The 25,269-nt window shown below is 40.0% G+C and overlaps 1 protein-coding gene across 3 annotated transcripts in view; it reads left to right on the top strand.

Annotated features, from left to right (window-relative positions):
- The window catches only part of Alkbh8 (alkB homolog 8, tRNA methyltransferase), a 60,761-nt gene extending 44,104 nt beyond the window's left edge, over window positions 1–16,657 (top strand). For all 3 annotated transcript variants that reach the window (XM_008829701.3, XM_029561891.1, XM_029561892.1), the window contains exons 9-12: window positions 2,414–2,565; window positions 4,458–4,720; window positions 7,704–7,853; window positions 14,010–16,657. In XM_008829701.3, coding sequence (XP_008827923.1) covers window positions 2,414–2,565; window positions 4,458–4,720; window positions 7,704–7,853; window positions 14,010–14,573 — 1,129 coding nt within the window. In that variant the 3' untranslated portion in view covers window positions 14,574–16,657. The remainder of the gene's footprint in view (window positions 1–2,413; window positions 2,566–4,457; window positions 4,721–7,703; window positions 7,854–14,009) is intronic.
- The last annotated feature ends 8,612 nt before the right edge of the window (window positions 16,658–25,269 follow it).

Genomic DNA, 25,269 nt, shown 5'->3' with positions numbered 1-25,269 from the left:
ATGGAGCAGTTCTGGGTATCCACTGGAACAAAGAGTGAACCTTTATGCACTTCATTTCAGTCACAAAAATTAATTTGAGATAAATTATAGATTCAAGTGTAAAAGTAGAAACTATAGAATATTTAAAAGAAAATAAACACAAGAATATTTTTGAAATCTTGTCATAGCCAGTTGATTTTAGAAAGACTTCACAACACAAGTAATAAAAAATAGCAAATTAAGCCTTGTTAAAATTAAAAACTTTTAGCTGGGTGTGGGTGTGGTGGTGCATGCCTTTAAACCCAGCCCTCAGGAAGCAGAGGCAAGCAAATCTCTGTGAGATGAGGTCAGCCTGGTCATCAGCTTGCAGGGAGACCCTTTCTCAAAAAGACCCCCCCCCCCAAAAAAAAAGGCAAACTTCTGAGCGACATGTGATTCCACAGGCCTATAATCTTAGCATTTGGGAGGTTGAGGCAGGAGAATTATAAATTTCAGACTTTTAGACCTTTAGTCTCAGCTACACAACCATCTTAAAAAGAAAAAAGGAATAAAACTGTTCATATCTTAGAATATAAATTTGAAATTCTGTATATCTACTATTATTTTTGAATATTGTTTACTGACAAAACTGCACCACCAAGCTTCAACAATAATGTGAAATATGTCACTGTTCTGTAATGAGTTTGCCATTCACTCCCTTTCCAAATTCTCCAAACTATTAAAATATAAAATATTTTAATGTAATCATGTTACTTCTTACAGAAAGCAATGCTAATAAAATATTTTTTAAAGCTAAAAAAAACCATTCATGAGGAGAAAAGGATTTTGAGTATGCATAGATATTACAAAGGAGTGGGCAAAGACTTAAATCCTTCACCAAAAAAAGAGGGTCCATGAGTAGCCAATGAGTACGTGAAACAATGTAATGTTATTAGTCATTACACAAGACAGAAAATCTTGAGTGCCGGGAGCGGGTAAAGGAGCCTGGGTTGTTGCTTAGTTACAGTGTAAGATTGGGCAGCTACCTTGGAAAACCTGCTGCTACTGGCTCTACTGCTCACCACTTCCCCTCCTAACCCATGAGCCCTGAAGATACATGTCTGAAAATGTGCACAGGAACATCTGCAGATGTTCCAAACTTGGAATGCCAGAACACACATCAGCAGCAGGAGATTTTGGATAAATTGTGCTGTGTTCACGCAATAGATTACTTAGCAACAAAAAGGTAGCACACTACTGATAGACACCCTAACTTGGGTAAATCTCAAAATCATGTTAGATAGACACAAAATCATACTGCTTATAAAATTTAAGAATAGGCAAAACTGAACTGATAGAAATGAGAATGGTGATGTGGATGCTGAGATCCGAACCCAGATCCTCCGGAAGAGCAGTGTTCTTAACCGCTGAGCCATCTCTCTAGCCCCTCTCTTTTTACTTTTTAATTTTTGTTTGTATATTGTATTTGTATTATACAATTTAAGAGTTAATACATTTTGTTCTGTTATCTGTTGTTTCCCAACGTTGATATTTTTGACTCTAAGCTAGATTTCAGTCAGAGAGAGATATATATCAACTCCAGTGATAATCTTCTATTGTCTGTTTTTCCTGTTACATTTTTAAGCTTTTGCTTTGTATATTTTGAGATTTTGTCATACCTAGGCTCAAATAAAATATGGGATTATGAATTTATATCTTTAAATCTTTCTATTGGATTGACTATTGTCCTTATGAAATGTCTCTTGGTATGTTGTTGATTTTTTAATATAATTGGAAAGAAGCAGAAAGGGAGGGAAAAGGAGGAGGGGAAAGAGGGAGAGAGAAGAGGGAATATGAAAGTGGGTCCTTAAATGGACTAGCTTTTAGTTATGTTCGCCCATAAGTTGTAGGATTTATTTTATTTTTTATTTTATTGGTCTTTTTGAGACAGGGTCTCCCTGTAGCCCCAGCTGTTCTGGAACTCACTATGTAGACCAGGCTGACCTTGAACTCACAGAGATCCACCTGTCTTTGCCTCCCAAGTGCTGGGATTAAAGGCGTGTGCCACCACGCTTGGCCCTATCTTTTTATTTTTAATCAGTCTGTGCATAAGGTTTTATAATTGCTAGGTTATTGGATTAAATTTTAACCTGGTCCCATAGTCACTGAATTTTTTAATTGGAATTTTTAGCTATTTATTGAATATTATTTTCCCCTGGAATAACTTGTCATAATAGGCATGTTACCTGTTCTGTTAATCTTATTAATATCTTTAATGTTTAATATTAATACTCATTCTGAAGCACACTTCCTTAAACACTTATTTCTTTACTCTTTCACAATACCTAACAATTCAAAAAATCCATTTTAGATTTGCTCTGTTCCCTTAATATTTTTAGAAGTCCTGATATAATTTTGTCATTAGAATGTTAAGTAAGTTATTTATTGTCTTTAGAATCACACCCAGGAAATTTGATACCGTCCAAGCATCTGAACGGCATAGAAGTGGGATAATCACCAGTGACATTGGAGACCTGACTTTAAGCAAGAGGGGAGTCCGGACATCATTCACGTTTAGGAAAGTGAGGCGCACACCTTGCAACTGTAGTAAGTGTGTAATTTCATTTGTACTGCAGTGGATAAATCTAATGTGAAAACTTTAAGGCCCACTACGAGAGCTACTTCTAAGTTCTCTAATGTTATTTCCTGTGCTCTGCCTTGCGCTGCTCTTTCATAGCACTTCTCTGAACCACCTCCTTTGGAGTTCATAGTCATTGGAGGAAGGAACTACATTTTATCACTGGCATTTTCATGGAACTGGTTCTTTAGCATAGTTGAGTGCCAAGAACATGTTTTATTTATTGTAGTAACACCCCAAGAGTATTAGGGATGCAGAACAATAAAATATCACTTGCACCAAATTGGGTTTTGTTGGAAATAGTTTGTCAAGTTTCTAAATTACTTTTTTTTTTTAAATCCAATCCAATGGGGAAGCTGGAGATGCCAATTGCTCTTTGAGTAAATGACTCTAGGGGACTGAGCAGTGGCTTATGGCTTAGTCAGTTTGGAAACCTGGAAGGTACTAAAAGGAACAACATAAAACTTGGCTAGAAGACACTATTCTGAATGGTTTATACAAGTATCTCATGCCCTGGTTAATTTCTTGTACTCAACAGAAAATTCTTTTGTTTTATAAATAACTTTTAATGACAGTAATCACAGACTCCTTTTCATACTATGGGAGTTTCAGTTTGGGGTAGTTTACAACAGCTTTTACATTTAGTCAGAATCTTTAAAATATTTAAAATTAAAAACTCATATCTTGGGACTGGAAAGGTGACTCAGTGGTTAAGAGCACTTGCTGTTCCTTCTGAGGGCCTGAGTTAGGTTCCCAGCATCCACATCCGGTGACTCAAAACCACCTGTCAATTCCAGCTCCAGGGATCTGAGGCCACTTCTGGCATCCACAGGAACTCACAGACACATGTGGTGACACACGCACGCACGCATACAAATAAAAATAAATCTTTAAAGAAATCTCTGTCTGAAGACATTATCCTGTTAAAAAACTTGGAATCTCTGTATTTGATACCTTGCTGGTAGTGAAGCCTAAAACAAGCTTTTGCTTATTCTGCTAGCAGTGTCAGTGAGTTTACAAAATGTTAATTTTTAATGATGTTCAGTATTTGATGAGTCCTTAATGCCACTGGCAGCTTCATAGGGTATAGAAACTAAAGCAAAGCACCTAGCCACAAGGTGCTGAAAATTTGGTTGGAGAGCTAATCTAGCTTTCTTGTGCAAATGTTTCTTTGTTATGGACATTTATTAAATGCAAGAGAAGCTCTATGGAGCTCTGATAGGGTATTCTGTTTGATTTCCACATTTTTTTTCCTCTTCCTCTTCTCCCCCCCCCCCCCCTTTTTTGTTGTTTGATACTTTTATATATGTATAGTGAACTTCGGTCGCCTCCCCATTACCTTCTTTGGCCCCCTCCCTCTCCCACTGAAACTCTTCTTCCCAACAAGCCCCCCTTCTGCTTGATATGTGTGTGTGTGTGTGATCCACTGGGTTTAGTTATGTTCTTGTGCTTGACCATGGGTGCAGGGTTATTTACTAGAGCATGGACAACTTATCAGTGGCTACAACCACTGAAGAAAATAACACCCCCTCCCCAGCATCCATTAATTACCCATAGACCCTCTCCTATGCCATATCCAGCCTCATTCACCAAAGTTGTATTGATTTTCCTTTAAGAAAACTTGATAACCTAGTCTTTTGCATAATTATAAAATGTTTTTATTGCTTTACTTCTTTTTGTTTATTATTTATTTATTTATTATTGAGACCTGGTTTCAGTCTGTAGCCCAGGCATCTGGAACTGACTGTGTAGTACAGTCTGGCGTCAAATTCACTGCACTCCCGCTGCCTTGTCCTCCGAGTGGTGGAATTCTAGGCACGAGCCTGTACACCTGGCTACATAGCTTTATTGTCTCTTTTAGGTTATCCTTTGGTCTGTGACAGCCAGAGGAAAGCGACTCCTCCCTCGTTTCCGTTTCCAGAGAGCGATAAGGAAGCATCACAGCTGGAGCGAGAGCACGTCCACCAGGTGTATGAGGAGATCGCCGGGCACTTCAGCAGCACGAGGCACAGCCCCTGGCCACACATCGTCGATTTCCTGAAGGCTTTGCCAAGTGGTTCCATAGTGGCTGATGTTGGCTGTGGAAACGGAAAGTACCTTGGCATCAATAAGGAGCTATACATGGTGAGTGACTGTGTGTCTGACTTTGTGGTGTATTTGCAGTGGCTGTTGTTATCTTTGCTCGTTATCATGTGTGGCAAATATTGCAGAAAAGCTTTAACAAACAGACTGAAAATTAATGAGCATGCCCATTCTGTTTTTTTGGTCTTTTTGAGACAGGGTCTCCCTGTAGCTCTAGCTGTCCTGGAACTCACTATGTAAACCAGGTTGGCCTTAAACTCACAGAGATCCGCCTGCCTCTGCCTCCCAAGTGCTGAAGGTGTGCGCCACCATGCCCGGCTTTGCCCATTCTTTCTAAAAGAAATTTTGTGCATGTATTTGCATGTAAGTTTTTTTTGTGTGTGTGTGTGTGTGTGTGTATGTGTGTGTGTGTGTGTGTGTGTGTGTAAATGCCCACGCACGTGAGCACACAGGAAAGCCAGAAATCACCTCTGAATGTCATTCCTTAGGAGCTGTCCACCTTGCTTTTTGAGACAGGGTCTGTCACTGGGGCCTGAGGCTCGGTGACTCAGCTAGGCTGGCTGGCCACTGAGCCCAGGATCTTCCTGTCTGCCTCCTGTCTGCCTCCTCAGTGCTGGAACTGGGTGCTGAAGATTGAACTCGAGTGGCAACGCCTGCACTTTCTTGGTGAAAAGGAGTGTCAGGTGTGACTGTCCAGTCTTGCAAGAAGGAGCAAGGATTTCCTCTTATTTGGCTTGCTTGCTTTTCTGATGTTATCTGTGGCTCTCAGACAATGATAGTGAGCCCATCTCCAAGGATTTGTTTTATAATCAGGTTGGATTTCTTTTGTTGGCTTTTACTAAAGTTTAGCTATTGGTCACAACTGGGCATCCTTACAACTTTGGATTTTATGCACTGAATTTAAATATAAGGAAAGGTGGCAAACATCCAAATACATGTGTATTATTTGAGTGGTGTTTTCATCTTGTTTGTGATTATTGGCTGAGTCATATAGAATATAGGTGAACAGAAATAAACGTGATAAGCCATGTGTACGTCAGTTCATGGGAAGGGAACAATTAGGAATTGTGCCACTGTTGTTAACAGCCCTGTAGACCCTTTCCATATTAAATTATACCAAGGAGAAATTGCTATACTTTATCTCTAACTAGAAACCTTTATCCTATTTCATAAATTAAAGCAGCTCAGGGTATTGAATATAGAAGTTGTTTAATACCAGTGGGAAATTGAGCAAGTATATTAAATATAAGCAGGATGACAGTGTGTTTTAACTCAGCAATAATTGTTTTGATACTAAAATTCATATTCTTTATTCTCAGAAGGGCTATATGAGCCTTAAGGCTCAGTATTCATTGTGTGGAAAAATTAGATGAGTGAATATGAGCACAAACTGGCCACTATTATTTGATTAAATCTGATTATATAATTCTTTAATTCATTTTAAGACTGGAAAAAGAAATATCTGGGGATAATTATTAATTGGTAGCTTAACATTTCTCTAGTCTCTTCTCCTTCCCAACTTAGGTTTGCACATTGCAATTATGTGTGTGTAGATGCACACGTTCGTTCACGTGGATATACATATTGCATAAATATTTGGTCTTTGTGTATATGTTAGTATTATTAGAACAAAGCAGGAAAGCTATGTACAGAAGCAACAGAACTAGACAAGATGGGAGTCAAAGCCTCAGATACTTTACACAGATCAGAGATGCCCATAAGGCCATTAGGCCTCGCATGCCTGGGGAGATGGAAACGCTTTGCTTGCTGCGTTCAGGGACAGTGTTTCCCTAGGATGGCTTTGTTGTATTAAAGGGTTAACTAAGCATAATTTTGCAAACAGTGAGTTCAGCACTTCATTTTTGATAAAGTTTTCTGTTTAACAGAAAAAGACTTAGTACCACAGGGCTAGAGAGATGGCTCAGCAGTTAAGAACACTGGCTGTCCTTGCAGAAGACCCAGATTCAAATCCTAGCTCCCATATGGCAGCTAACAATTGTCCATAACTCCAGTTCCAGGGGATCCAATGCCTTCTTTTGTCTTCCATGGGCACTGCATGATGACACAGGTCACAGGGTACACTTACATACTTGAGGCAAAACACTCATACACATAAAAAAAATAAATTAAAATTTAAAAAAGTAAAAAGACTTAGTGCCTTTAAAAAAGGAAATACATTATCTTTGTGTGTGTGTGGTGTGTGTGTGTGTGTGTGTATGCGTGTCTCACTGTGTATCCCTGGCTGGCTGGCTAGCCTGAAGTTAAGAGGTCTGCTTTCCTCTGCGTCCCAGGTGCTGGGATTGAAGGCATGTACCACTACTCCCAGCCTAAATTATCTTTTCTATTGTTTGGTAATACTGACTATAAGTAATACGTGTTGAAAAGAACAAAGAATTAAGAAAGGAAATGACCCATCTTTCTGGTTATGGGCCATCACAATGTTGTATATACAATGGGAGATATACCTTAAGTCATGGTATTTATAGCCCTTCCCAGAAAGCTAAGCCCTGTATTTATGATTTGATTTTGAAATAGGTAATATTATAAAAGATCTGATTTTCAGTAATGATCGCTGTGGAGTAAATTTGAGTCTCCCATGTCTTTTTTAAAATTTATTTACCTACTTTGTGTATTATGTATACACTTGTGTGCAGATGCATTCATGTCATGGCACACAGGTAGAGGTCAGAGATCAGCTCTTGAAGTCATTCTCCTCCTGACCTAGAATCCTGGGGTCCCCAGATTGTCAGGCTGGCCTGCAGGTGCCCCAGCCATTGAGCCATCTTGCCCGACCCCACCTCCCAGTTCTACCTATGTCTTTTTTCTAGTCATTTTGTTTCCATCCCTAATTTGAGTTTTGTTCGTTATTTGTGAAACTGTAGATGTTGCCTTAAATGATGGTATATTATGACTTTGTATAAGACTGTAACAACTTAAGTATTGTGGTCTCAGATCATTTCAAAATGAATATGAAATTTCTTGTTTCATGTAAACACAATATTATGAAATTTCACTTCTATTGTAGATCGGGTGTGATCGCAGCCGAAACCTTGTGGACATTTGTAGAGAGAGGCAGTTTCAGGCCTTTGTCTGTGATGCGTTGGCAGTTCCGGTCCGCAGTGAGTCTTGCGATGCCTGCATCTCCATTGCTGTGATTCATCATTTTGCAACCGCTGTGAGTACCGCTTTCCCCTGCAGGGACTTGTGACCAGTGGCGGGGAAGGTTCTCGAGTTTTGCCGCCTGGATCCTGTTGACTTTGCCTCTCCTTCATTTCTTCTCTTGTTGCTCGCTCTCTAGAGCGTTTGTCATGGAGCCCACCACGTGGAGTCAGGTGTGCTCTGCTTTCTTGGCTGGGTATTCTAGCTTTTGTACTACGAGTGACCTTCCTTTCTAAACTCCTTCCTTCAAGTCCACCATGTCACAGAATGTACTGGAGAGAATGTGAGATATCGTCTCTGGCCTCCTGGTAGTCTCACTGCTCAGACTCTCTTCTGTTTCTTTTCCTTATCTTTCTGTTTCCAGCTCCCATCACTGACCGGTGATTCTTGCTTCCAGCTCTGCTTTGTCTCTCTTTCCTGTTCTTTCTTCAACACTCTGCCCTATTTGGTTGCTAGTGGTATGTTGGCTCTTTTAATATGTTCTTAATTTTAAAATGAGTAAATTTAAAATTTTACATTTTCCCAAAGAAAAACAGCATTTATTTTTCCTGGCTATCAGTAGTTTCTCCTGTGATCTAAATCAGAACTTTATAGCTAATCCTGTGGGTTACTGGCGCTTTCTGTAGAACTTACAAGTCTGAGTTAAAAAAAACAAAACAAATTAGACATCAACAAGAATTATTGCATGCATATTTAATTTCCAATTCTGACTGTTTATTTTTTTAACAGTAACCAAAATATTCTTCTGGTCTTCTGCAACTCTACACAGCCAAAGCCAGCAGTCCTTAGTATTCTTAGAAGCACTACTACAAACAGAGGAAGGCTTGCAGGCAGTAGCTTTGCCAGCTTAAAAAGTCTCTTCATTTGGGAGAAGTGTTGGCACATTTTGGTACCTTCAACCATAGTTCATTCTGTGGCAATACACTATCTTCAAGTTATGAAAGAAAGTAAAGCATGAACACTCTATGTATCCATTTCTGTTTTCTGCAGTTGCATGAATATGTCAAATCATCTCCCCCGTATGAAGTCTCATGTAATCTTAGAAATGTATCTTATGTAGCTGGGTGTAGTGGCACATACTTGTATTCCCAGTGAGAGGATTGCTGTGAATTTAAGGCTATCCTGTGCTATATAACAAAACTCTTTATGTTTTATTTTATTTTTATAGTTTTTGAAAATTTTATACATACATATGTGTTTCGATCAAATTGATCACTTACACCCTCCCCTCCAATTCATTTCCTACTCCCCCCTGACTTTCGCCTCCCAACATAATGTGCTCTGTTTGTAAACCACTAAGTCCACTTAGTGCTGCCTGTGTGTAGGTGTAGGGCTGTCTACTGGAGCCTGGGTAGCTTTTCAGGGACTGCATCCCTGAAGAAAACTGATTCTCTCTCTCCTGGTAGCCATCAATTGCCAATAGCTAGCTACTCAGCTAGGGCAGGGACTTCGCAAGCCCTCTCCTACCCATGCAGGGATTTTGTCTGGCTTGATCTTGTGCAGCTCTTGTGCATGTAGTCACATATGCTGTGAGTTCATGTGTACAAAAACCCTGCCACGTCCAGCAAATACCATTTCACTGTAGACATTCATTATCTCTGGCTCTGACATTCATTATCTCTGACAGTATTTCTGACCCCTCTTCCCCAATGATCCTGGAGCCTTTGTGGAGGGGTAGATATAGAACTGAGCAGTCTCTTTATTTTCTATGCATTGACCAGTTGTGAGTCTCCATATTACTCACCATTGACTGCAAAAATCCTCTTATGAAGATTGAGAGATGTACTAATCTATGGGTATAAAATAAAGTCTTCAGTTTATTGCTATGTTAATTTAGTAGAATAATACCATTAGGTTTGCCCCTAGGGCCTATGAGCTTGCCAACAATGGAGTTTTGGCCTAGTTAACAGTACCAAACATGAGTTCCATCTTGTGGTGTGGGCTTTAAGTCCAAACAGGAAGTCGTTGGTTATTCCCATAACATTTGTGCCACTATTGCACCAGTGAACATATCTTGCCAATCCCGTTGTTACTATAGCTCATGGGGCTCACAGCTGGGTAAGATTATTGATTACTCTTCTCCCTCGATAGTGTGCATAGCACCTTCCAGCAGTATGAAAGTTAGCCAGGAGAGATGACGCTTCCAGGCTGGTACCAGCTTGATTTCTCCACATCCTAAAAATCAAGTTTTCAGCAATAGTCTTACCATCAAGTTCTGGAGGATAGCCAAGAGCAATGGCAATGACCTGTAATGTTGGGGGGAGGTGTATCTAAGGGACCCCAACTGACCAACAGTTTCAAAAAGAGGTAACCTATACCTAGTAGTGGACTTTCTGATTAAAAGCCTATAGTATTTGGAACAGGCAGTGTTTCCCCTTCCCACAAACCCCTCCTGTTGTAGTGTGACTCCATTTAAACTCCTTTATACCGAATACTTTAGGAGCATCTACAGTAGTAGGTTTCCATATGAATTTTTGGAAGTCTCTAATGTTAGTTACACCTACCCATACTCTCTCCTCTACCCTGCCCTCCCATGCCCCATCCCGTTTCACCTACATCTGCTCCATTCCCCTTTCCCCCTTCATACCTCCTGGATTCTCAAAAGAAGAAATACGAATAACTGAGAAATAGTTTTCAAAATGTTCAACATTCTTAGCCATCAGGGAAATGAAAATTAATACTTTCTTTTAAAAAAGGAGAATAATGAAAATGAAACCAATACATATACACACATACACACACACATACACACACACACATGTGCAATGGACTATTAATCACCTATAAAGAAAAATGAAATCATGAAATTCTCAGGTAAATGGATGAAGCTGGAGATAATCATTCTGAGTGAAGCAACTCAGACCCAGAAGACAAATGCCACATGTTCTCTCTCATATGTGCAGGCCAGCTTTGAATCTTTAGATATGTGCGTTTAAATTGGAGTACCCATACAAGTCAGGAAACTAGTAAAGAGTCACGGGGGAGGGTTAATTCATTGACCACATGTAGAACAATCATGAATGTCAAGCAACAATATCAACAGAGTGAAAATGGAGCCCATGGATTGGGAAAATATTTGAAAATCACATACCTGACAAGAAATTAATATCCATATGTACAGAACTCTTAAAGTACAACAGCACAAACAATGTAATTTAAAAAGACGAAAGGACTTAGTTTTCAAAGAAGATATACAAATATCCAATAAACACATGAAGATTCTCCATCATTAGGGAAATGCAAGTTGAAACAGTGAAATAGCAGTATACACAGCAGCATAGGTATTATTAGAAATAAGGACATTACCTAGTGCTAGGAAGGACATGGAAAAATTGGAGCTCTGTGCTTTGCTGGTAGAAAGGTGCAGTTACTGGGGAAGAAAGTACAGTAGGTCTCAGAAATTAAGTACAGGATTACCATGTAATCCAAGCAGGAACTTAGACAGATACTTGTATACCTGGTCCATAGCAGCATTATTTGCAATAACCAATGTGGAAACAGTTTATAATGGTTAGTTTTAATTGTCAACTTGACACAATCTGGAGTGACTTGGGAAGAGAGTCTCAAGAAGGGATTGTGTCATAGATCAGGTTGGCCTGTGGGTGTGTCTGTGGAGGATTATCTTGATTGCAATAATTAAATGAGTGGCACCGTTCCCTGAACTGTTTTAAGAGGTGAAAACAAGCTGGACACCAGCATGTGCGTGCTCATTTTCTTCTGCTGAGATCATATTAAATGATCTCGGAACCTAAGCTTTGGTTACCAAGGATAGGTAAGATCCCCTCTGTAACAGAAGGCACTCCCAGAAGTCGTTACTCCAAGGATGTGGACTCCATCATTGGGTCAATCCGCTGGAGAGTTCATACTGTTTGGGCTTTTGGGAGTGGAGCCTGGTTTGGAGGAAATAGGTCACTGCTGACTGTGAATACAATCTTTTGCCTGGGCCCCTTCCTGTGTCTCTGCCACCTGGCTGCTGTCAGGTGAGCAGCTCTGTCCAGGATACCCCCTTCTCTGAGAAGTTCCACCTCACCATAGGTCTGGAAACATGGTGCCACGTGTTCATGAACTGAAATCAGTTTGTGAGCCAAAATAATTCTTTCTCCATTTCTATTGTTTTTCTCAGGCATTTTATCACAATGACAAAAACTTGCTGAGTTCTCTTTGACTGCTGGCTTCACGACCTTCATGGGGTTTATTATATTTTCCCTCCTCTCTTAGCTTGCTGGTTAGATAGTCTTTTCTTATTTTTTAGTGTTTACTGTGGGTACACGATCTCTATTCCTGGCATTACAGTCTACCTTAAGTTGTTACGCCCAGCTTTCTAGTATTGTAAGACTATCAGTAATAACGTTTAGCCCCTTCTGCCTTTATTGTAATATTGTTATATTTTACTGTTATTTTTGTTTTCCATATTTATTTCTAATGTTCTTTGTTCTTTTAAGTGTTTTTCAAGGTTTCTGAAAGACTTTTTTTTAACTCGGCTTCTTTACCAGTGATGAATAGTGCATGATGAGTTAGAAGGGAAGACTACGTATATCTCAGGTTCCCTTTGGCTTGAAGACTATGTATATCTCAGGTTCCCTTTGGCTTGCAACCACGAAACTTACTAAACTTACTTCTCTCAAGGAGTCACAGAAGAAAACATGTTCCTTTGCTTTGTGTTTGCTTTTTCAAATGCTGAATGGGGTTCTTTTCCCATTGCTGGCAAACGTGTTTGTACGCTACAAGAACTCAGCAAGTGTGTACGCTAGCTGGTAGGGCTAGACTTCTCCACTTGCTTTATTCATTCATTCATTCATTCATTCATTCATTTATTATTTATTTATTTATTTATTTATTTATTTATTTATTTATTTATGGTGTAGGTATGTCAGTGATAAATCCTCTTTTGGTGTCATTGAAATTTATTTTGTTCTTATTTTAAAAATTTGACTATATTTTGAACTCTAAATTGATAATGTTTTCTGTATTCATCCTTTTTCGTCTCCACTTCACGCTGAGTACTTTATGCTGGCTTGAATTCGAGCTCACAAATACTTGGTGAAATGTGATTTACTGGGGCTGGAGAGATGGCTCAGCGGTTGGGAGCCATCTTGGCCTCTTGCAGAGGACCAGGGTTCGATTCCCAGCACCCACATGGTGGCTACGAACCATACTTAACCCCAGTTCCAGGGGAATCCAAAGCCCTCTTCTGACCTTCGCCACATTGCACGGCATGGGTGCACTCACATACATGCAGGCAATATACTCATACACATTAAATAAAAATAATAAATGAAATATTAAAAAAAGAAACGACTTACTATTAAATTCATGTGTTTTATACTTTTCTGGAATTTGTCTTGACAATATATTTTATGTCTTTACTGAAATTCTTTTTTCCTCTGGTTTTGTGAATATATTAGCTATAGTTATTTTGAAGTCTGTGAAGGGTGTATTTTTATAGTCTTTCCTCTGATTTTCATTCTTCTGTCATGATTGCATTTAACATTCCTCCTAATTTTTTATTGGATTCTGGACATTTTATATTTATTGGTTTAGATTTTTCTATCTTCTTCCAAAGAGGAGTAAATTAGGGCAAGCAGGTAAGAATAAGTTGGTCACTTTGACTCTGTAAGGCTATTGGGGCTAATGTATGGCTATTTATTTTTGTCTCTACTGAAGGAATGTGACTCTTTAGTCTTCATGTATATTCTGAGGCCATTAGGCCTTGCAGACCTTAAATTCCCATTGTCTGTCTCTCCAGCATTTTCCCATTGCTAAAGTCTCTGGTCTGCTTGTTAACTTCCCAGTGCTCCTCTGCTGTTTCTTGGCATTTCCCCCAGTGTTCATGAAGCTTGGGAAATGCCTTGGAGGACTTTGCATCTAGACTTTGGAGTCCTTCCTTGCAGCTCCTCCTTTATCTGTGATTCTGTCCCCCAATTCCCAGCTGCTTCCCTGTACTTAGAGCCTTGTCTTCTCCAACCAGGGAGTCTTCTTTGTGCTTGTATTCTATTCCCCACACTGTGAGTTAGCAGCTTTGTTTGGACCAGCCCACAAAGTTGGTCCCTAGTGCCTTAACCAGCTGTCTCGTGTGCAGTTTTGAGCATCTGCAAGCAGTCTCACATTTCCTTGTGATTTAATACTTCCTCTGGGTTGATGAATGATGGTGATTTTATTTTTATTTCTTTAGGAGCGTAGAGTGGCAGCTCTCCGAGAACTTGCTCGCCTCTTGAGACCTGGTGGGAAGGCACTCATTTATGTCTGGGCAATGGAACAAGAATACAGAAATCAGAAGTCCAAGTATCTTAGAGGAAACAGAAGAAGTGAAGGAAATAAAGAAGAGACAAGCAGTGAAACATCCACATCCATGCAAGGATTGCTTGTAAATGAAGAATCTGTTGGGTGCAGTAAAGACCCAGCATTGTCTGTCCCCGTCATTAATGACATTACTGAGGGAGGGTGTAAGTCAAGGAAAGTTACTAATTCTGGGCTACCTATCCATACCAATAGGACGTCTTTTCATTCTCAAGATGTGCTGGTTCCCTGGCACCTCAAGGGAAACCCTGGTATAGACAAAACAGTTGAGCCATTTGGCCCAGTAGGATCCCCTAACCCAAGCCCTGTGTTTCATCGTTTCTACCATGTGTTCTGTGGTGGTGAATTAGAAACTGCCTGCCAGGCTCTGGGTGATGTAAGCATTCTGAAAAGCTACTATGATCAGGGAAACTGGTGTGTTATTCTTCAAAAGGTCTGAGTATTTCTATGAACACATCATATGTAGAGAAAAAAATATACCTAACTGCTTCTTTTAGAGGAGACTAAATGATCTCCTTAATTAATGAGAAGACATAAAAAAGAGTACCAAAAGAGAGCTGAGAAATGTGGGATTAGCGATTACTTAGGAAATGTCTGCCACTCTTGGCTGACTTCATAAATGTAGGTTCTGCTTACATCCCTAGGATGGATTTTATAAGTAATTGAAGTAATTTGTGAAAGGTTTGGGATCTTTGTGTAAGTGTATTGTAGTCTGAAGATAACTCTTGTGGTTAAAGATCCTAAAGCATGTGGGATCTTAATGAAGTGATTATGTAGCATTTTAACAAAGTAAATATTCCTGGGCATTAGGAAATGACCTGAAGTTTATCTGCAGCTGTTCACTTCACAGAGTCACAATGATGTTCTCACTACATCTTACTATCACAGAACATAGCACATCGCAGACACTCAGTGAATCCTGATCAAATGGTGCCCATCTATTAATGGGAGCTTCAGTCAACAAGTATTCAGTAAGACCCTACATCTACCAAGCACTGTTAAGGACTAGAAGTGGAGCAGTAAACAAGAAGTAACTGTGGCTGGGGTGCAGCGCAGTGGATAGCTGTGCTCACGAATATGAATGAGTATTTCTAGTTATTCATAGTTTGCCCCACTCCAGGAAGAAGCCAAGTATTTTTTAATTTATATACTGTTGCACAGTAACCCACTGAACTTGCCTCTAGATCAGGTTTCCAGGAAGAAGGTCTAAGGGAAGAGCATTTACCCTAAGTCCAAGGATCAGGCAGAAGAGAGAGGCTTTAAATTAGGGCTACAGGGAGACTGTCTCAAAAAAAAAAAAAAAAAAATTTATTCCTAGACATTGTTTTTGTTATCATGCTTAAGATTTTTTTAAAAGAAAAATTGCTTCCCATGAATTATGACTGCAGTTATGTATCCTGTTATTAATGTCAATAATGTTTGATCTCCAAGTGTCAAGCTTTCAAAAATCTTTAATGATGAGTAATGGGTCTCAGATGAGATAAATTAACTACATTATAATAAAGTTTCCATATAATATTGAGATATACTGTTTCCCTAAATGAGTTTATAAGGATCATGATATGAGAAGAAAAGACTGTATCACTAAAAATTTTATTTTTGATATATATTCTGGAACTTCTCATCAAAATTTGGAGTTTGAATCATGCTAATAATTTTTTATTTATTATTATTATTTAATCTATTTATTTTTATTTTAGGACTATTTGGCCTACATATGTCTAAGTGTACCAAGTGTGTGCAGTGCCCACGGAGGCCAGAGGGAGTGTTAGATCCTCTGAAACTGGAGTTACAGACAGTTGTTGGCTGCCATATGGATGCTGGGAACCAGACCTCGGTCCTCTGCAAGAGCAGCTGATACTCTTAACTGCTAAGCCATCTCTCCAGCCCCACTAATTTTAAATCTAGATGACAAAAATGATTTTTCAGGAAGATGAATAATACTAAAATTGACTCAAAAAGAGAGAGAAAATAGATGTTGAAAATAGTATCAGAATTCAGACGTTGGCTATAGAATGTGATTTTCTGAAAGTTAAATTCTAGATCTACTATTTATTAGCTGTGATGTTGAGAAAATTTCTTAACTTTCTATGCTCCAGTTTTCTTCACTGTAAAATTATAAGAGGTATTAGGAAATTCTTAATTCTGTAAGTTTGTAGCTATAAGAATATATGGGCTGGAGAGATGATTAGGTTAGGAGCACTTGCTGCTTCAGAGGACTTGAGTTTAGTTGCCAGCACCCACTTTGGGTGGCTTACAACTGCCTGTATTCCCAGAGCCAAGTGCTTCTGTGCCCTCTCCTGGTCTCCATAGGCACCTCGCACGCACACACACACACACACACACACACACACACACACACACACGCACACGCACAGAAATAAAAATAAATCTTTATAAAAAATAAATATGCATTTTGGAAATATTTCTTAGTATTGCCCTTATAGAAGATCTAGAGGAGGTTTGAGTATTGAGTGATACATAGTGTCTTTAATTGTATAATAAAATGCATGTTTTTGTTTATTTTTTGTCTGTTCTTGTCACCTGAGTCAGATGTGTTGAAAACAGAGTTGGAGAGATGACTCAGTGGTTAAGAGCCTTGGCTGCTCCTGCAGAGGATCTGGGTTTGGTTCCCGCATGGCAGCTCACAACTGTCCATCTCTTACTCCAGTTCCAGGGGATCCCACACCCTCTTCTGATCTCTGTGAGCATTGCACACATGTGTGCACTTACATCCATGCAAGCAAAACACTCACATTACAAAAAAATCAATTGAAAATATCTCCCACTGGTTATATATTTCTGTCTTTTTCCTTAAATCTATCATGTAATAGTGTAAACATCCACCAAATACAAATGTCCATCTGTAGTAGAGTATAATTAATTCACATGCAAGTACACAGGCAATCAACATGAATAAACAGGTTACATACAACATGAATGAACCTCAAAAATATAATGATGAGTAAAATAAACTATTTACAAAATAATACTCTGATATTTTGCAGAGTTCAGAAGTCCCTAAGACAACCCTCACTTCTGACACTAACTCTGAGGTTCGGGAGCCCTCATAGTTTTGAGGCCAAATTCAAGTTCATGGTTTAATAATCTGCAGGAAAGGCTGATGCCCATACACTCACCTTTATAGCAAAAAGGGTAGACATTACTATCAGCCAAAGGAAGAGGCACATTGTGCAGTGTTCTCACATGGAACTTCCCGTCATCCTCAGTGACGTCTGCAAAGAGCTAACTTCTGGCAGTGTTGTATGAGGATACACAAAGTGTTGCTAAGCAGCAAAGTTCACTTAAGTCATCAGTTTTAGCTGAGACTCAGTCAAGTGGACATATGGATGACCTTTAGTCTCTAGGTCCTCTGGAGACTGAGTTGATACTGCTTGGTCTAAGGTCTCCAGGTAAACAGATGTGCTTTTTACACAGGACATTCCATGAATTCGGATTACTTCTCAGAGGGAGCAAAAGGGGGAACACAGGCAAATCTCTGCAAGATCGAGGTCAGCCTGGTCTACATTGTGAGTTCCAGGTCAGCTGGGGCAACAGGGAGACCCTGTTTCAAAAAGACCAAAAAAAAGAAAGAAAAAAGAAAAAAACTGTGTTGAATTGAGTGAATTGTTTCAATTAATTGAGAACAGACCTATACATATTAAATTAAAGAAAGAAAAAGGAATCTCCAATATAAAAAAGCTTGCTAGCCTTCTCATGAAGTCTTCTTTAATAAACATCTTTTGGGGGGCTGGAGAGATGATTCAGCAGTTAAGAGCACTGGCTGTTCTTACAGAGGACCCCGGTTCAATTCCCAGCACCCACATGTGGCCAACAACTGTCTATAACTCCAGCTCTAGAGAAATTTGATGCCTTCTGACCTCCCTGGTGTTGCATGACACGGGTGCACTTATACACATGTAGGCAATACACTTATACACATAAAATAAAAATAAAATATTTTTAAAATATCTATTTCATCATAAAATAATTGTCATAAAGCAAGAGGAAAATATAAGCCCTGACTGGTAATTAACTTTTCATCAATTATGACTGTCATTTTGAAGAATTATTCCTTAGTTAATGAGAGAAGGAGTCTCAGGTTTTAACGGAGAGTTTGAAAGACCACGATGCATTGTCTTGTGTCCTTCACTCTTACTGCACATCAGCTTTTGAATGGAAATACCTGGGGAATGAGAGAGAATTTGGTTAGAAATATTGGCTGCCTACATGTGATTTTCAAACTTTATGATATGGAAGACAGCCTGTTCAAATCAAAACCCCATGAGATAAGGTCAAGAAACAATAATGGAGTGGTGGTGCTTTGACTCATGTTTTACACGCTCAATATTAGCTGAATTTTAGAAAATCTTAAGTTGTCCGTCAGAGTCGGGTGGCAACTGTGTGCCTGCTTTGCCTCTTTAGCCCCTGACTTGCTGCTCACCTTCATAGGTATGTCTGAGCTGTAGTAAATTGGTCTCATGGTGTGGTGGTGTGGTTTGAATGAGAAATGCCCCCTTGGGCATATATTTGAATATTTCCTCTGCCCCAGTCACTGGTACTGTTTAGGGAGGTTATGAAACCTTTAGGTTGTAGAACCTTGCTGGAGGAAGTATGTCACTGGGGGCGGGTTGTGGGGGTTTATGGCCTTACCCCACTTCTTGTGCATTCTCTCTGCTTCCTGTGATCCCTCAGCTTGCCACTCTGGCCTCTTGCTGCCACATCTCCTCTGCCATTATGGACTCTCCTTCTTGAACCATGAGTCAAAATAAACTCTTCCTTCTATAAGTTGCTTTTAGTAATGAAACTTTATCACAGCACCAGAAAAGTAACTACTATATATGGTTTTTGAGAGCATATTTTCAAGTCATGTATCTAAGTCTGAACACCACCACTCAGTGGCTATGGGAATCTGAAAGGGAAAGACCTGCTTGTCAGTTCTTTGGATGGATCATGTAAGAGCATGAACATTCCAAGCATTCAAGGATGACATTTCAGTGAAGACTTGACCACGGTTGAGGAGTTAGCTGTGTGAAGAAAAAATATTCCAGATAGAGGGAAAAGTTAGTGTAAAGCTCTAAGGTCGAAGGCCAGAATGAAGATCAGGGAAGCCAGTGTGACTGGAACAGAATGAGCAAGAAAACAGTCGTGGGTTCATGGATTCAACCAACTATAGGCCAAACGTGTTAAGAAAATACTTGCGTCCGTGCTAAACTGTAATACATTTTTTCTACTCAGCATTCCTTCCATAGCTGTGATGCTTGTTCTTGATTGTCAGCTCTGGGCATGTCTGCAAGGGAGTTTCAAGAGATTAACTCAGGGGAACACTCATTCTCAAAAGAGACAGCATCTTCCAACAGGAAGCTTAGATAGAAAGAGGTCTGAGGAAAACGCAGTTTCACCTGCATGCCTTCACTTCTTCCCGAGAACGCCTGTTAGGGCTGCACCGTCCTCTCCCGATGCAGACCAGACTTCGCTTCTTTGGCCTTCCACTGTGGACTGAATATGCAACCCCCCCCCCCCCCCCCAGGGATTGCGCTCGGCTTTATAGACTGAGCACCTACTGGGCTCTCTGTCTTTCCAGTGTGCAGATGGCTATTGTTTGGACTGTCCAGCTCCCATCATGTATACCAATCTAGTAAATACCACTTTTATAATACACATACATCCTTTTGGTTCTCTTACTCTAAAGAATGCTGTCTAGCCAGGCATGGTGGTGCATGCCTGTAGTCCCAGCACTTGGAGGCAGAGGCAGGTGGATCTCTGTGAGTTCGAGGCCAGCCTGGTCTACATAGTTCCAGGCCAGCTGGGGCTACAGGGAAACCCTGTTTCAAAAAAGACCAAAAGAAAAAAAAAGAAAAAAAGAATGCTGTCTAATATATGAACAGTCTAACAGCACATTAGACATTAGTCTATTTACACATAGCATTTAAATTGTTAGATATTATAAGTAATCTAAAGGTCATTTTCAAGCATATAGGAGGATGTGTGCAGGTTATATGCAAATATTATATAATGGACTTGATCTTCAGAGCCAGATGTCCTGGACCCAAACCCCACAGATACTGAGAAATGACTATAGTTGAAAATAAGGCCAGACAGATAATATAGGTCATGCCAAGAAGTCTTTGGTTTTCATTGAGATTGCAAGCTATACGAAGGGTTGTGAGCAGACAAGTGACGTAGTGAGTCCCATTTGGAAGGGAAGTTCTGACTTCTACATGGTGACTAGAAGTCACCAGTGAAGGGAAGAGAGCGGAAGTGCCAGGGGCCAGTCAGGAAGCTTCTTCCATAATTCAGATGAGAGATGATTCCTGGCTTGAGGCAGTGAGTGTGTTAGCCCTAGAGACAGTGAGAACAACAGGCTTGGTTATAAACTTTGAAAGTAGAATGCCGAGGATTTCTGATGAGTTGGATGGGATGTGAGAGAATGCACGGAGCCCACAGTGTCTTCACGTTGTGTGTGGAGCTTCTCACCAGTTCCCGCAGTCTGTTTCCTGAGCCGTCGTTCTTCAAGTACAGTTTTGATTTGTCCTTTTCTTCTCCTCTGTATTTGCAGGCCTGGGTCTCCTATGATGCTGCCTCAAGCAAATCCACCTGCTAATGCAGCTGCAGACAAGCCCAGTGGTCACTTTAAGCTTGGATATTCCATGTACTGCTGAGCAACAGGACGTGCAGTCAATGTGTGAAATAGAAGTACACAGAATGCAGTGCAGTAGTTGTGATCATAAATTCCTTCAGGGACCATTAGACAGAGACAAACACACATTCAGGGATTCCAAATCATTATAAGCAATGGGAAAGCAGGTGATTGATGTTGCTTTGTTTTCAGTAACCCACAAAAAGGAGATGTTTTAAGAAGAACCAAGCATATCACCCTCAAATGCCCTTTGCAAAGAACAAGGGGGAATAAATGGTGCTGAAGAAAGATTGTTGAGAGCACTCCTCTTCTGATGAGTTGCTGCCTCGTCTTCTGATGTGGCTGTATTTGTAGGTCGCAAAAACCCAAGAAAACAAGTGTGGTGAAAAAACCCATAAGATGTTCTATCAGACTGCAAAGTCTCATTTTCTTCACTCTTGTAAACAGCAATTAAAGTTTGTTTTTATTGATTAATAAGAAATGGGGAACAAATGTCAAATACACTTTTTTGTTTTTGTCTTTTTGAGACAGGGTGTCCCTGTAGCCACAGCTGGCCTGAAACTTACTATGTAGACCAGGCAGACCTTGATCTCACAGAGATCTGCCTGCCTCTGCCTCCTGAGTGCTGGGATTAAAGGTGTGTACAACCACACCCAACTTTCAAGTATGCATTTTAAGAACGTCCACTTAAAATGGACATTCTTTGTAGTTCCCCCCAAAGATCATAAGGCTTTCATTATCAAAACAGGTGATGCATTCAGCTCCCAGTTTATAGACTCAAGATCTTTGAATTGAGCTTATGTCTGCTGTTTTTTATTTTATTTTATTTTATTTTACTTTACTTTTTACTTTACTTTACTTTTTATTTTATTTTATTTATTTTGAGACAGGGTCTTTCTGTAGCCCCAGATGACCTGGAACTAGATCAGGCTCATCTCAATCTCATAGAGATCAGCCTGCTTCTGTCACCTCCCAAGTGCTGGGATTAAAGGGTGCACCATCACACCCAGCCACAGTTTAGTTTAGACTAGGCTTGGCTGGTATAGTATTTGGTCCTCATTTCATAACATACCATGTAGGTGAGTGAAGATTTCCTTTAAGGAATAAAAAAAATCTGCATGCTACCAGTTACTTAATGACCTTCTTTATATATCTGCTTGGGAAATAGGTTGGCATAGATCTCTTTGCCTATACAAAGTTCAAACACATAGTCTAGGATGCTGTAAGCTTATGTGGCCTATAGAAGAAAGTGTATGCTAATTGGACATTTCTATCCTGGGAGACACTAAAATGCTATCTTCTCCAGATTGTAGAATTGTATTTTATTTAAAAGACCTAAGCCTTTTCCTTTGGAAGCAGGTGGTCCTTTTCTGACCTGGGTAGAAAAGTTTTTTTCCCAGGTGGTATTAGAACATTGACCTCATCAACTCAACAAAATGTCAGCCAAGTCGTGAAAAAAAATTGATTTGAAATCGCTCAACCAAATGAATTCCTTCAAAGCCCATCTAAAATGAGAAATGCTACAAGTGATGTCCATGCTTCCCAGAGGAGAAATATAGACAACACACCTGTCTCCACCAAGAAGGAAGAGCCTTGCACCAGCACAGCAGACATCTGGTCACCCCCTGTAGTCAGAAAATCAGCAGATGTGGTTTTGGAGAAGCAATTGTCGCCACTGTGGAGAAAATGCTCTCGGGCATAAGGACTGTGATCTGTACTGGCCCCAAACCATTTTTCCCTCCATTAATTCTTAATTATTGTTGAATTACCATTTTACATGGATAAAATGGCCCTTTGGAAGTTTCCTTACACTCTCCATATGGTGTGTAATCACCTAGAACAGTGTTTCCCAATACATAGGCATTTACCACCTGGCAGTCCTTGATTGAACTCCACAAATCTAGGCTTGTCCAGCTAGAATCTCCTTGCCTGGGATGCTGGTATATGCATTTCATGGACTCTGAGTGGTTTTGTGTGCTTTAATGCAGAAGGGGGATTTGATTCTGTTGTTTTAAACAGTGCCGTAATAATATTACAGAAGTCAGGAGGCTCCAGTTCAGAATATAACTTTGTAATTTACCAACTGTGTGAGTTTAGGGAAAGAAACTTTCACACATTCTCTGAACTACAGTTTCTTCTACTTGGGAATGACAAAAGCTCCATTATGTAGTGAATAAAAAAGATTAATGGAGAGATTTATAGAAGCCTTTAAGAAACTGTAAAGACTTAAGTAAATAATTGTTATGACAAGTAGAGGTCATATATGTGAAACAAATTGGTGTCGGAATGTATGGAAATGGTTTCTGGAACCAGGGCCTGTGGGAGGTGTTGTCATTACTTTTCCTGTTGCTGTGATAAAGTATCATGACAAAAGCAACTTAAGGGAGAAAGAGATTATTCAGTTTCATGGTTCTAGGGCACAGTCCTTCATGGCAGGGAAGTCAAGGGGGCAGGAGCTTGAAGCAGCTGGTCACATTGCATCCACCAGCAGGAAGAGAGCTCGCTGAAGCCTCCTGGTTTGCCCACTTTCTCTTTTTTTAAAAAACTGAATATTTGCAAATTTCATGCAATATATTTTGATAGTTTTAGATCTCCTCCCTTATCTGCACTCCCCCTTACTACTACCTGCCCAATTTCGTGTTCTCTTTCTCTCTCTACTGAAGGGAGAGAGATGCCCTTCAGTATCAGTTCAACCACTTCAGTCTGGTCAAGCTACCGAGTCTCACCCTTAAACAAGATTGATTCTTCCCCTCCCAACTGCCATTGGTTGCCATATTTACTCAGGTAGGAATGGGGTTTCTTAACCACTTCCCCACATTAGTGCTGACATTATGTCTGGCTTGAGTTTATGTGGGACTTCTGGATGCTGTCACCTTTAGGCTGTTGACCAGGTCTCCCAAAGACCCTCAAACAATAATGACCACTTTCTCCTTTTCATGCAGTCCAAAATTCCAACCCATGGAATGGTGTTGCCCTCCTTTACAGTGAGTCTTCCCACCTCAAGTAACCTAAACAACATAATCCCTCACAGGCATGCACAGAGGCTTGTCTACCAGGTAATTCTAGATATCATCAAGAAGATGATTGAGATTAACCATTAAAGCAAGAAATTAGGACTAGATGAGGTCCTGAGAGTGGAGTACCCATTATAGCATCAGTTTTTAAAGAAGACAGACCTGAGTGTGCACATTTACTCTGTCTTGCCATAGGATGCCCTTCATCATATTCAATGCAACAAGAAGGTGCCTATACCAGATGTCTACACCAGACTTCCACCCTTTCCACCCTGTAGAACCACGAGCTAAGTGTTATACTCAACTGGAGTCACAGAGGGACACCACATAGTGATGGTCAAATTAACAGTCCTTTAATTAGCTGGTGGTCAAGAGCAGGCTCATGCCAGAAAGAACTCGACCTTTCGGAGAAGCAGAGTGGGATTTAGGAAGGCAAAAACTGCAATTACATCACACCAGGCACTGGTAAGATAACAAAAAGTTTTCAAGTTACAAAAAGTTTCCAAGTTTCAGTTAGACAAAGCATGTTTCTTGGAATTGCAGAATTAATGAGCTTCCTGGTACACAGGTATAGCTGGATATGAAAATTTTGCCTAGGTGGATGTGGTTATCAGGATGGAGAGGGGAGCTGCTGGGTGAAGTGAAAAATGCAGCCAGGCACAAAATACAGTCAGCTAGGCAAAATGGAGTCACTTGGTGCAGTTCATTAAACAAGTTTCTGTACTTAACTTAGTCATTCATCTTCAATTGCAGCAACAGAAAACAGAATAAGACACTATGAATCTTTGAAAGAAAACATAAAAATCTTTTCAGAAAAATGATACTGGAAAAATTTACTTCTTGGGGACTGGAGAGATGGCTCAGTGGTTAAGAGCACTGGCAGCTCTTGCAGAAGACCCAGGTTCAGTTTCCAGTATCCACATGGAGTCTAACAACTATCCATAACTCCAGTTCCAGGAGAATCTGACACCCTCTTCTGACCTCGGCAGACTTTGCATGACACAGGTGCACTCACATACATGCAGGCAATACACTCATACACATAAAAATAATAAAAATATATATGTTTAATTGATCTCTCTCTTTCTCTCTTGTCTTTTTCAGATAGGGTCTCCCTGTAGCCCTAGCTAGCCTCGAACTTGCTATGGAGGCCAGGCTCACCATCTCACAGAGATCTACCTGCCTTTGCCTCCCAAGTGCCAAGACCACGCCCAGCAAAACAGACTTCAGATATTCACTGTCAAAGCTGTAATGTTTGACAGCTAGATCAAAGGCTAAAGTAAGTTGACAACATGAATGTAGTTTCCAGTTCCTTTGTACTCTCTCAACCTCTTTTTTAAAATGTAAATTACACATTTTCAATGAGGTTGCTGTATTGACCAAAACACAACTTAAAGATAAGTTGCCTTTTTACCTTTTATACACATGTAATCAATCCCTGATAGTTTGGATAAAATGACATCCCTGACAAGTAACCTCTT

Source organism: Nannospalax galili, unplaced genomic scaffold (genome assembly GCF_000622305.1).
Source record: "Nannospalax galili isolate Female #2095 unplaced genomic scaffold, S.galili_v1.0 scaffold854, whole genome shotgun sequence".
Taxonomy (NCBI): Eukaryota; Metazoa; Chordata; class Mammalia; order Rodentia; family Spalacidae; genus Nannospalax; species Nannospalax galili.
Note: the sequence above shows the minus strand (reverse complement) of the source record. Positions and strands in the feature narration are given on the sequence as shown.